The sequence below is a fragment of the Haemorhous mexicanus genome, chromosome 11 (genome assembly GCF_027477595.1).
Source record: "Haemorhous mexicanus isolate bHaeMex1 chromosome 11, bHaeMex1.pri, whole genome shotgun sequence".
NCBI classification, from domain to species: Eukaryota; Metazoa; Chordata; class Aves; order Passeriformes; family Fringillidae; genus Haemorhous; species Haemorhous mexicanus.
In genome coordinates this window covers 17,515,938-17,529,322 of record NC_082351.1, presented here as the reverse complement: position 1 = coordinate 17,529,322, position 13,385 = coordinate 17,515,938, and the positions used below count along the sequence as shown (strand labels likewise).

The window sequence follows — 13,385 nt, the reverse complement described above, 5'->3', positions numbered from 1 at the left end:
GTGACAGTCCAGTAGATTTCCACACCTGAGGACCATGGGAAGTTGGGAAAACTCAAGGCATCTTGGAGTCCAGAAATCCAGATGGAGGTTTTGCTTGTAGTGAAAACTGTCCAGTTTGTTTCTCACCGTGGTGCCTTCAGCTGTCAGGGACGGGCCTTCGGCTTGGGGGCAAGAAAAGAGAGAACCATCAGTGGGGGCACTGAAAACAAATTATTTTGTGGCTAACAAGGGCATATTTGGGGGAAATCTCAGGCACAAAGCAACCTTGATAACCTGAGGCTGGCCTCTCTAAGACTTGAAAATCCTCCACTAAACCTCTTCAAAGTTGTAATGGTTTCAAGCATGCTTTCCTTCTTAGTTCACTCAAATTATATTTCTCTTTTACTTTTATTGCAGAGTTGAAATAGTAATTATTAGGTAAGTCCAAAAATAAATTCAGCTATCTAAAGACTTTTTTTCTTAAGTAAACACACAAAAAGGTGAAAATCTTCCTCTGTGGCTGAAACTGAAAATTAAAAAACCACTCTCAAAAAGTTCTTACTGACCTCCTGGCTCTCTAGCTACAGGGATTTCAGTTTTTAGCAGCAGAGAAAACAACGTTTCTTGGATTTTTGATCCTGAATGCACTACTTTTCCAGTGAGATTTGTTTTTTAAAAAATCAAAACCCCAAACTAATTTTTAAAATGGGAGCTTACGTACTCATGAGATCTGCTTTCTTTATAGCATATCTATTTGCCTTACCAACAAAAAAGGTTTATTATCTCGTTTATTACATTTAATCTCATTATTACTAAGAAGTTAGTCAATGACATCTTGGGATAATAAGCTTATTTTATCACAGTATCAGAGTTCTGTTATCATCATCATTATGTTCCACTTTGTGGAATGTTGATTCCTGACACAAAAACAAGGAGTCAGGCTGAGGCAACACAGCTCAGTTCCATGGCAGGCTGGCAAGATTCTCTTTTAAAATTATGGCTTAAAAATACGAGGAATGAATTTTATCTGAAAGCAATTCACAGGCAACAGCATCTAAAGAATTTGAAATATCCCATTTAAGCTTTCTTTTCTAAAGTGTAGCTTTTTTATTTAGAACATTTATAAAAATCTTGAGTAAATGCACCATAAGAACACTGAAAATGTGCACTGGACAAAAAGAACTACCTTTTACTTGAGCAGGATCTGGAACTGGCTATCTATTTAATATTAAAGAGAAGACATGAATTATAAGCTTGTGAGGAGGCATTTCATGCTGGCTTAGTTTGGGACAAGATTTCCTACCTGATGAAACAGAGAATTGTTCATCAGTCCTTGCGTCCCCGGGATTGCACCAGTGTGTTTTGCATGAACATTGTTCACCGATGTCAATTTGGCAACTTTGTTTGATTTGCTGCTGCTGCTGTTGATGCTGCTTGAACCAGGTGAGCACTTTCTTTTCTTTCCTATTAATTTGTCAAGGGAAGTATGTGAATGTGAAAAACTGCTGTGTGAATTTACAGTCAGCTCACTAGACTGATGAACAAACGGCCCTAAGGAGAGCGTGGAGTCGCTGCTGTTCATCATCACACTCATTCTCTTTATGGATTCTGCAGGGCTCCCGGTCGGAGGACCCCTCCCTGATTGGTCATGTTTGAGGCTAACAGAGTTAGCTTTGCTAGTCATACAGTTGAGGCCAACGCTGTGGGACGAAGCTGTCACTGACGGATGATAGGAGGTCCCAGAGTTTCCAGAGTTAACCACACAGTTTTTTCTAAAGGACTCTGTGGAATGAGAAGGTGCGAGCAGTGCGGAACTGTTTTTACGCTTCTTTCCTGAGCCGCCGCTGCTACTGACGCTGCCGGTGCTGTTACAGGTGCCACTGCCAGCAGGAGATTCCTTAGGTTTAAAAGATTTGCTGGATTTCATTTTCTGAGGTTTGCTGGCCATAGGTGAAGGTACAGAGGAAAGCACTGTAGGTGTTGAAGGGGAAGAAGACACTTGTCTTGATTGCATACTGCAGACGGGATCCACCGCACCCAGAGCAGCGGGGTTGGCGCTCAGTGTCGTCCCGTGGGATGGTACCGATTTGCTGCTCAGAGACACGCAGGAAGGAGAGACCAACGCTGGCGATGACATAACCGTGGTGGGCAAGAGGAACCCTGCTGCACTGACACCGTGCTGAGAGGCAGCCAGCAGGTTTGTCCGATGTGGGGCACGGACTGATGCTGTGGTACTGGATGCTGGAGGAATTTTCCTGCAGGTGAACAGAAAAATGAAGATAAAATCCCACATAGTCACCATTCTTCAGACTAATACCCATTATTATATACTAATAATGCTACCTAAAAATGGTTGTATCTTGGGGTTGATTAATGCCTCTGATTATGTTAAACTGATAGTTAATTGTTGCAAAAAATGCAAAACATAGACCATCAACTTTCAGTGTGAACACAAGATTACTTTCTTTAACTAGAATCACAAGGTTCCATGAACTTCTACAAACAACAAGAAGAATAAGAACTCTTTCACTTTTACTCACTTCCACATCTGTGAATTAAGATGCTTCTCCAACATGAAGTCAAGTGCACATCGAATATGGTTCCACCGCTTGTCAAAGACGTAATAACCTCTTCCAATTTGCTGACTACCAAATGTGCAAAACTGAAAAGACATGATTTTTATTGGTGTTTTCTACTTTCAGTGTGAATAACAATTTGTTTATGACAAATATGCTTTTAGATGTTTAAGTAGAGGATAAAAAAAAATCAGAGTTTTTATGTCTCTGGTCCAACAACTATTTTAAATTTTTGGCCTTGGTATATTGAGATGATTTGCTTATCTTCTGATACTTCTATACTTAATAGAAGTCAAATTTGACTTTAATCAAATCCTTTGATTAAACAGAGAAGGTTAGCAGTATGTCTGTTTATGTATAAACATTATACACAGACACATATTTATGTAACATCTGCTTCTGAGGACCTACCAGCTATCAGCTAGAAGTCTGTTTCTAAAAAGAATGTAATTTGACATCCAGGGCAATAAATTTGCTTTTAGTTATACTAACTAACTTTTGTCAAAATTTAAATATTAAAATACCTCACTGCTAGCTTTAACATGATGTTGGTAACTTGAGTAAAAAATGTATGTGGCTGTGGAGGAGGGAGTTCAGTAAGAAAATTGCACCAAAAAGACACTGTTTACTTATTCCAAAACCACAGCCCTTTAGAGCAGTTGGCAATTTCATCTTTAGTATTCTGGCATTTTGTTTTCTTTTAGACTGGGGAAGTGAGCTATGAACACATTTTTTTAGCATGTTTATTTTGCAACTAGTTAAACCTTCACTGCCTACTAGGCCACAAAATAATTTTCTCAAAATATAGGGCGGGAGAAAAAAAAAAAAAAGAAAAAAAGAAGAAGAAAAAAAAAAAAGTATCACACACCCCACAGAAAACAACCCCTAAAACCCCAAAGTAACTTGTTTACACAATTAGAGCCAGAGACAGACTGAGGTTAACTTTACAGACGTACAGCGGCTGGTTGAGGATGATGACCTGAATAATGACAATCCAGTTTTTCAACAGGCTCTTCTTTTTCATCACATTCTCCCTCATCACTGGATAACCGAGATGCTGGCTCAGCTGCAGGCAAGGGAGGGTGTGGGGACTCGTGGACAGAAGGAGACTCGCTGGGGGCATTTCCACTGTGCTGGGCTGGACAGCCTGGAGGCCTGGGCAAGGCAAGCAGTAACGAGGTATTATTGAACCCAGTCCAGTTAAAAATTCCACCCTTTAAGCGCTTATTATTACTGAGAGAAAGAAATCTCCATTAACAGATCCCTGGTGTTGTCTACAGTCTTGTAACCTGCCAAGGGCAAGGACAGAGCATGGTGGTACCCCTGGAAAAGCAGCATTGCCCAATTGTTACTCAACCACTTCCACTGATTGCAAGTCAGCTTTTACGACCTCAAACAGTAGTTTTACTACTCCCTCCTTACCAGGAGTTACCCTCAGCAGGTAATTGCTAACTGCAGACAGGCACCAGGCCTGCAGCAAACACACTGACCCATCCAACAGATCCATATATCACTCCCTCAAAATCCACCTCATCAAGCTCCCAGTGCTCATTTCATACCAAAGCATCTGCAGATTTTCCTTACCTTGGAAGACTGGGGGGGTGAGGTTTGGGTTTATTAGGTAATAAAGGCTTTGATTCTGTAAGAGTAACTCCATGAGAATTTTGGTGCAGCTCCTGGGAAGTTTTAGTAGGTGAGGGATGTGGTTCCCTGAGAGGGGGCATCTGCTGATGATGATCCGAATGTCGAAGAAGTTCCTTTTCCCTGGTTTTGCTTTTGTGCTCAGCTAATAACACATCAAATCGTTTTCTTCGACCCTGTACAGCCCTCCGCTGGGTTAAGGAATGTGTCTGCAGAACCAGGAATAAATCATTAATCCCAGGCTATGACATTTGTGGAAGTCAAACACTCAAAACATTTGTCAAGAGCTCCAAAACAGAGAAAATCATCACAGTCCTGGTTTAGTAAACAAATGGAAATATGATTTAAAAAACAAACTTTAAAATTGCTTTGTGGATGATTATATCCTTGTCTGATACAGAATAACAAACCCAGCAATTTGGTAAAAGGCTTCTTTCAAACTTCTTTTTAAAAACCAAATTGCCAAATTTTTAACAAGGTTAAGACTAGAACCAAAAACCTTTTTTTACATTGATATTTCAACTGCCAACTCCTGCAAAACCAAGAAGAGAAAATATTTACTTCCACTTCAAAAAATATTCCACAAAATAATGTTTAAAATCAGACTTTAATGGGAGACCTGAAAAATATTTAGAGAAGTACTGTGCTGCCTCCTATAAACTAATATATTCCTTGAAAACTAATGTAATCAAATAGATATTGAGGAATTCAAAACATCCAGCAGAATCCAGAGTCAGTGAGGACTCAAAGTTCTTTGAGTGTCCTGAACACTACAGACAGTAAGATGTGTATGTGTATAAACAGCACCAATTCTAAGTAAGGTGAAGTAAATGGAAGCTATTTTTCTGAATTGTTAGTGTCACACACAATACCTTTTTAATATGGCACAAAGGGCTTGATTTAGTTATTTTCAGTAGATAAAATTTTTTGTCACATAACTCAGACTCAAATAGCAATTGCAAAAATTATTTTATGAGTATATATTCTAAAGAATTTCTGAGAAATGTTTTTACTCTTTCTTTTTCGTTTTTGATTTGCCTCTTTCTCTTGTAAAATCTTGCAGCTTTTCCCTCCTCTATTAGCAAAACAATTTCCTCCCCTCTGTAACTCCAAAAGGGCAATGTGTTCAAGTTCAGTTCCTCTGGGTCATTAGTGCCAGCTTTGTGTACCTTTGTTCTGTAGGTGGTTTATTTACCAGACCTTTCTCAAACTGAGGGTAGAGCTGCTTTGCAGGAAAGCACCAAAATATTACACAAGTGCAGGGGATCTGGATTCTTGGTTCCCTGGGAGCAAGTGACAGCCCTCTGTGCCCCCCAGGGTTTTGGAGCCAGAGGATACATTTTGTCAAACTGAAAGTTTTTATGATTGGTTAATTTAGAGTTTGACCTCTAGGCATGCTCCATGTCTCTTTCAGGAGCTGGCAGCAGCAGTACGTCCAGCAGTATTAGCAAGAACCTGCTGCAGACTGCTAGGGGGAGAGAAAAGAGTGTGAGAAGGGAAGAGTTTGAATTGTTTAAATCCTGCATAAGCAATATTTTCAATGCTTATAAGGAATTTTAAAATTCATGATCTAAAACCACAAGGTTACCCCCAAAACCAGGAACGCGCTGCCCCTGCTACCTACATGTGGAGTGACACAGTTTGCACCATGTCAACATCCATGTTTAAAGGGTTTATACAAAAATACAAATCTCCAGGTTACTTTGAGAAATGCTTTCTGAATAAATAATTAACTGAACTTCAAAAACAATTTCTGCTTGGTTCTGAGCAACATGTTAGGAGAGGTACCACTTACAGTGGTAATTACCAACAGCAAAAATCTGCAGTTCTCTGTTTTCTATCATGTTCCTCAAGAATTTGAATAAAAACTTCAGAAAATCTTATCATGATTCAGATATCCTACCTTGCATGTTAAAGACCTAGTACAAGGTTTCCTGGTTTCCACATCAATGACACCACAGTATATATCAGGATCAAATTCTCTCTCTGTCAAAGACACAGTATTGAAAAGTTAGCAAAAGATATTTTGAAATACTAACATTTAGTTTCATCATGAAAATTAATCATATTGGAAACTTCTCAAATATGACACAGGCAAATGTACAAATAAAAATGCACAATAAAATCATACAAATGAATTTTTCTACACTCTCAGCAAGCTTATGGTGTGCTGAAATACAGATCTCAAGTCCACAAACACCTCTAAGTGTCCTCAAAGGAGGATTTGATGCTCCCTGTTAGGAGTAGAGATCACCACTATGGATTGTGATAAACAAATGGTGGGTTTTTGTTTGTTGGCTTTGGTGTCAAGAACTTTTCTACCATTCTACTAACACTTAAAGTAATTGTGTTAGAAGATATAAAGAGCAGACTGGGTTTGCATTTTTTGGTTTACCAGGTGCTAATTTTTCTGTTTTCTGTGTACATTTGGACCTTCCATATAGAAAGAGGGAAACTAAAATCTTTAGAGAGAGTAAAAGAGTGTAATTTTAAAATTGTCAGAACTGACAGGCGTTTGAGATCTGTACAGGTTTCTGAAAGGAAAAGTCAATTTGAAGGTGTTTGCATCCTTAAAGTGTCTGTCAAATTACAGATTTAAATTATAATATTTAAAAACTCTTACTACAATTTACAGTATTACAGGAGTTTTAATTTACTTCTGGAACTTATTTCTACTAAAAGGAATACAGCTAATAATAATTTTTAAAAATTACCTGACAATCTTTTATGTAAAAATTTCCTATTATTCGTATTTTCTTCAGGTTTCTTTTCCAAAAATGGAGGCACAGAGAGAAGACCTTTACCATTCAGTATCTGTCCAGGGGAAGGCAAGGGTGGCTTTGGTATTGAGGGACAATTAAGGCCAGTCTTTATTGAGGAACTCACAGTAGTAGAACAAGTTGGACCAACAGCAGCTTTCAGTTGGGCACCATCTATCTTTGGATGAATCTTTTCCACTTTGACAGATGGAGTCATACTGTTATTTATGAAAAACAAAGAGAGAAAAATTGGAAAAAAAATAAGCTAAAATATGTTATTATTTAACAACACTCGGATCTATTCCCAATATAAATGCAAACCTTCCTCCTACTATCTTTCTAATTTTCACATTTCTTATGATATCCATAATCTCTCCTGTCCTTTTTTCCCTGACACTTCAGAGTGTCCACAGACTTCAGAAACCATTATTTGCATTCATGGATAGAGAGCATCACTGCAAACTGTCCAGAGCAACTGCAATGGACCCATTATGTCCACTGAGAAATACACCATTCTGTAGCAGTAAATTTTACCAGCACTGCTGTCATCTCACATGTGCAGGTTGAAAACCACGTGAATCAGAGCTAAAACTCCCTTATGATCAAAGTATGCAGATTACACCAAAGAATTAGGAGCCTCTAATAAAATGACCTTTATTCATAGTGATTTAAGATGCAGCTTTGCAAGAGTTCTTCCTCAACACAGATGTGAGCATTAACTATAATCTTTGACTAGGCTGGGGGAAAAGATCTGGAGGAGTTTAAAATTATTATCTTCTAAACCAAAAATGCTCTGAAACAAAAGGAAACTTTCTTGACATAGCAGTGTTTATGCAAGTAATGACATTTAACTCTTTTTCAAAAGGCACACTCACATTTTGTCATGGGGAACTTTGCTGTGCTGTACCGAATGCATTAACCTGTTGCTTCCGCTGATCTGCAGCTTGTCTTTGGGTGATTTCAACAACTTGGAATTTGATGATGATGCACTAGTACCTCCACTGGATGAACGACTGCTCCCACTTCCACTGCTACCTTTGTTTTTTGAAGGGAAAGATGAAATGAGGGAAAATACTGAAGAGGAGGGAGGAGTCAAAGGCGGCTTGCTGGAGGAGCTGTGTCTTCTTTCTGAAAGAGTGAAAAGGGGTTTTAAGCTCCCATATAGAAGGAATTTGTAAATACTTGATGTCATTTAGTCCATTAGCATTTTTAGCATTTTTCTTTTATTGTCTTGGGAGGTTCCCTGCCACACACAGAGCATAGAGCATTCAAGCCTCTCTGTAATCCATGAGGTTCCACTCAAGGCTGGTCTCCAGAGGGTTACCAGAATCTCTGAGCTTCGGGAGCTGCACATCTCAGCCACTAAAGCTCAGCTCTCCCTCCATCTCAAACATTCAGCTCTGGACCTCAGACACACAAAGCCAAGAGAACCCTGTACTCAGGCCAGGCAAGCCAAAATATCACATTCCCTTAAAGGATAAGAATTATCTGTAAGCATGTCTCCTAATCGTCAAAATTAAATTGAATCCAACATTTTCACTTTTACTTCATGACAAACTTCTGGTATGATCTATCAGACCTCCAGTATGGAACACCTCTGAGAACATCAGCTCAAATACTGACCTACACTGAGGGTTTTTTTTTTTTGAGCATGGTTGGTTTTTGTTTGGTTGGGTTTTCCCCTCTTGTTTCTATTTAGCAGGAGCACCACCAAGAGCAGCAACAGATACTCTTCTACAAAAACCTGAATATCTGAATTAAGAGAGGTCAGCTTCCATCACTGGGCGTGTTTTTAAATTAACACCAAACCATGAAAACTTCTATGTTGCTAGCACCATTTCAGGTAAAACTGTCTGTTGTAAAGGTAGCTCTTTAGAACCATGAACTCTCTGAACACCTGGCAGCTTCCAGCCCTGTCTACATAGACACAGTAATGGACCATGTGCTCACTGACACAGGGACACCTGTGATTCCTCGAGGATCTGTGTAATCAACACCTTCTTAAGAGACACTTGTGGCAATCAAGTAAATGAAAACCACAGATCTATGAGACACAAGAAAGAAGTCTGTCAGGGGAGTGCAAAGGCAGTGGTAACACCTCTTCTGCAGCCAAGTATTGTTAGAGGTGCCCAAATCCACCACAGATCAATCTCAGGATCACCTTACAGATTTTGACTTGAGCGAACTGTGGAAGCAGCAGGCTACTCATGAAGCTACAAATAGAGCCAAGAGTGACAGCCAAGTCCTGTGCAACCTGTGCAGAAGCCTGTAACGCTCTGGGAAATGTAAATTAGTACATCTGTGTTCTGCTTCTATGACCTATTTGGAAGTACTACTTGAAATGTGTTCATTAGCTTAGAAAAATAAAAATAATGAATGAATATAGAGCCTGGACTAAGAAAGAAACTGAACCAACTTCTGTGTGTTTATCTCTTTAACTGCAACAATGGGTGCAAACTACTAAACAAATCTTCTGCAAAATTTTGCAAAATACTCATCACTTCTGGATTGCTAATTACCAAGAAGTGGAGAACTCAAGTGTGAAATGCCCAGATGAAAATAACAAACAAATTCAGTAACTTATCATACATCTCAAGGAACAACTGCTTTAAAATTGTAGTATTTAAAACAATTAGTTATCAAAATCATCCACTTAGTTTTCTAGAACCAGCTGCCACTGAAGAATCTGTAAATGAAATATTTTAGCATATTTATGCTCTAGTAAATGCCTGTGCTTCTAGTATGACGTAGTGCTTATTGCCAAACAGCTTTTTATAGCAACGGCAAGAATCCCTGAGCAGCTCTGTTCAGTTACTATTTGAGGACCATTAGAGTTCAGTGATGCTACACCCTGTGAGATAATGAGAAACATTACTCAATACTCTTCCACATTCTGCATATTTAGAAAATTCAAAATTCAAGTGCTTATGACAATTACAAATAGTCTCAAATAAGCCAGTGGATGACTAATGCAATCCTTGAGAGCTTGTTACAATGATGCTGTCTTTCTGAAGGAAGTGAGAGTATTACTTTCTTGAAAAAAACCTAGCAGATGAAAAGAAGAAGGGACTAGAATAAAACTGACAACCTCCTTGCATTCCATCGATTAGGAAGAAACTAGACAAAATAGTAATCCCAGCTATTTATCTGGATAATAGGAGTATTTCTCTTCTGGCAACTGCAAACTGAGATGCTACTGCTATTTGCACAAATGTTCAACAGCACCAGGCTCAACCAAGTGAGTTTAATAGAAAGTGTTTTAAATTGGTGATAACAAAAAAAAAAAAAAAAACAAAAAACAAAAAAAAAAAAAAACCAACACAAAACCTAAGAGAACTAAGGCTGATCACATACAATTTTACAGTCTACCTGTCAGAGAGGATTTCCATATACAGACACACACACCCAGAAAAAAACCCCATCAAATTAACTTTTTTTTAGAATTCTGGGACAATTTCTGAAAGAGATATTGTAACACTGCAGGACTGTGAAATCTTCACTTATCACTTCTCTGCATAACCACGACTTATGTTTTGTCTATCAACAAAACAAGAAGAATTTTCAGCTCATTTTTCATAACCTGCCTAGACCTATTTTTTTTGTTGACATACATACAAATTGAGGTAGGGCTGCTACTACAATTTGCTTGTATTTAATGTTTCAGTCTTTTTATAACATTCATGGTTTTAAATGAAATCTACTTAAGAACTGTTTTGCAAACCATGTGAAGAGCACTGAAGTCTCATCTAAATAGAGAAAGCTAACATTATTTTTGAAACCAGACATGTAAAGAATTGCATATTTGATCTCATGAATATAGTTACAGACAGACTGCCACAGTTTTTACTGGAAAAATGACTACACAAACTGTCACTGAATAATCAAGACCACCATGCTTTTTACGCTAAGCATATTACAATAATAATTTCTCCTGATCTTCTGCCAATTTAACATAGTTCCCATTTGTCATTAATTCTGTCTCAGCCCGAAAACATTTAAAAATATAACTATCTCCAGGTGTTCAGTTTTCAAATTTTAAAGGCTGGCAATCACATCCCTTCCCTTCACATAACTCTTAAGAGGAAAACAATTTTTTTATGTCATGATTGCTTATATAGCAGATCAAAGTGATATTCCCATTTCTCATCTGTGTATGATGATTCTAAACTCTAAAATTTAGGGGAAGGAGAGGTTTTATTGGTTTTGTTGCTTGGGTTTTCATGTTAACTTTTTTTTTTTTTTGATTGGTTTTTTTGCTTTTTAAATATCAGAAAAATGTAAGTTTTGGCTTTGGACAGAGAACCAGGAAGTCTTCCTTGATGCCACAGCACTGGAAAGAATCTGATCTAAAATGACAGCTGTGTTCAACACTAAACTTTAACAGATAAGCTCCTCCTTAAACACCTTTGCATTTATACAACAGGTTTGTGACACTATGGAGAAGGGCTGGACAGAGTTAGAAAGCTGTGAAGAGAGCTGGCATCCCAGCAAATATGTCTCTGCTCCACAACCAGGATAACTGTTAACTATCAAGTTGGAAAAACACAGCATCTCTTGTGCTGTAGTTGAGCAAGTATTATATATGCATCAAGCCAAAGGACACAGGACTTCCTGAAAAAATAGATATTGATAATATAGATCTCTTCCAGAGCTTAAAAAAAAGCTTTACCTGGCCCTTAGTCTGGCTACCAATTTTCTTGGGTCTAAAAATCCTATTTTACATTGTCTATTTCCTACTAAACATGTAGCAATCTCTGACAAAATGCAAAAAAGTAACCTGGAAGGGGCAGGGAAAAAAAAAAAAAAAGATGGAAATAAAAAAAGAGAGAAAGCTTCTCATTGTGTTTGGCTACTACTGCTTACTCTTCTATCAATGAGTAAATAGTTGGACTTACTGTGATTCATAACGTGTTGCTATATTAAAAGACAATACACTTTTATTAAAAAAATTTGATTTTTCATAAAATGCCACTTTCTTTGCTGCATGCTTTAAAAAATAATTAAGAAAAAATTAATTTAAGAGCAACAATAATCTTAAAAATTTAAGACATTCTTCCCATGTTTATGCTTATTTCCAAAAAGTTAGCAAGTATTTTGTGCTGTTCATTCTCTCTGGGCATCAATTAATAGCTTTGGCCAGCAAATACAAGATGTACAGATCATGTTTCATAAACCCATTTTTTTTATACTGACTCCTTACATAAGTACTGGGCAAAAAGTCAAAGTGCCCTGTGTCAGTGCTGGTGCAGCTGCAGTACAAAGCACACCCAGGAGCACACGCATGAGTTTGGTTCAGCTGGACATGCTGGAACTTCAGTGAACATTCAGAAAAAGAGTTAACACAGGTTAAGAGTATTGTGTTAAGTGTTAGAGTACTCCTCAAACTATAGGATTAGATGTGTATATTGAAACAAAGCATAAAAAACCTTCTCTGCTTAAGCAATTGCTATTTCATGTCTGTATGTCTGTATCACAAAGTATAAGCACAATAATCATGAAACTTAAAACAAACTTGTCCTTTTCTCTATCATACTGAGCTACTGTGTCTCTTGTCATCTGAGAAATTTAGACAGGCATATTAAAACCAACATCTTCTACCTGAAGATAAAAAATTAAATGCTCTTACTGACTTATTTTCTGTCAGTAAGAGTATTTAATTCCTAGAATAATGGAGAGCTAATTGACTCGGAGAGCTAATTGCCTTGGTCTTCTCATTTCCCCAGGTAGCTCAGATCCGTGACATGACAGCAGAGCACAGACACTGCTATAGAAGGGCACCTCAGCATAGCTCCAGATTTTACTCAGCAAGCAACTAAAATCCCCTTTGCAGCTCTAGTCCACCAACACTCTGATCTCACCATGACAAAGATAAAAAAAAAATTAGGTCCATGAGGATTTTGCAGGAGAAACTGGGAACTAAAACAATCACAGGCATAGCAGGCGAATTACTCCTCCTTTGCTGCCACCCTGGCAGTGTGCAGCTGCTTGGTCTGTGCAGGAGCTTGATCTGCTGCTCACTCACTTATTGCTGCTTCATTATCCTGCTCTAATCACGGGACCTAGATACCAAGGATTCTGCCTTAATCTTCCACTGATGTCCCTTTAATCATGCCATCAATTCTGTGCACACTCTAAGTCAGGATGAGGTCACTCCAACTGGGTGGTGTTTGATCTTACACATTCAGCTGAACAGAGAGCAGCTGAACAAAGCCATCTTCACTTCAGCAAGAAGGTTACTAAACAGAATATTTATGGAGCCCAAGCAACCAGTATGACAGACCAACAAGGCCTGATGGGCACCAGTACTATCTGTCACGTCCTGAGACGCTTTGTCTTGCTGTTTCATAAAAATCATTGGTTTGCATCTGGCAGCTCATATTATTAGTTTATCAGTGTTAGCAAAACCACAAGAAGAAACCAACTGACAGTA

The 13,385-nt window shown here is 38.2% G+C and overlaps 1 protein-coding gene across 5 annotated transcripts in view; it reads right to left on the bottom strand.

Annotated features, from left to right (window-relative positions):
- Positions 1-13,385, bottom strand: part of ATXN7 (ataxin 7) — an 83,081-nt gene continuing 69,696 nt past the window's right edge. For all 5 annotated transcript variants that reach the window (XM_059856719.1, XM_059856722.1, XM_059856720.1 and 2 more), the window contains 8 exons: positions 7,831-8,083; positions 6,911-7,173; positions 6,100-6,182; positions 4,140-4,405; positions 3,512-3,710; positions 2,520-2,641; positions 1,283-2,234; positions 1-161 (listed from right to left, as the gene is read on the bottom strand). In XM_059856719.1, the coding sequence (XP_059712702.1) occupies positions 144-161; positions 1,283-2,234; positions 2,520-2,641; positions 3,512-3,710; positions 4,140-4,405; positions 6,100-6,182; positions 6,911-7,173; positions 7,831-8,083 (2,156 nt within the window). In that variant the 3' untranslated portion in view covers positions 1-143. The remainder of the gene's footprint in view (positions 162-1,282; positions 2,235-2,519; positions 2,642-3,511; positions 3,711-4,139; positions 4,406-6,099; positions 6,183-6,910; positions 7,174-7,830; positions 8,084-13,385) is intronic.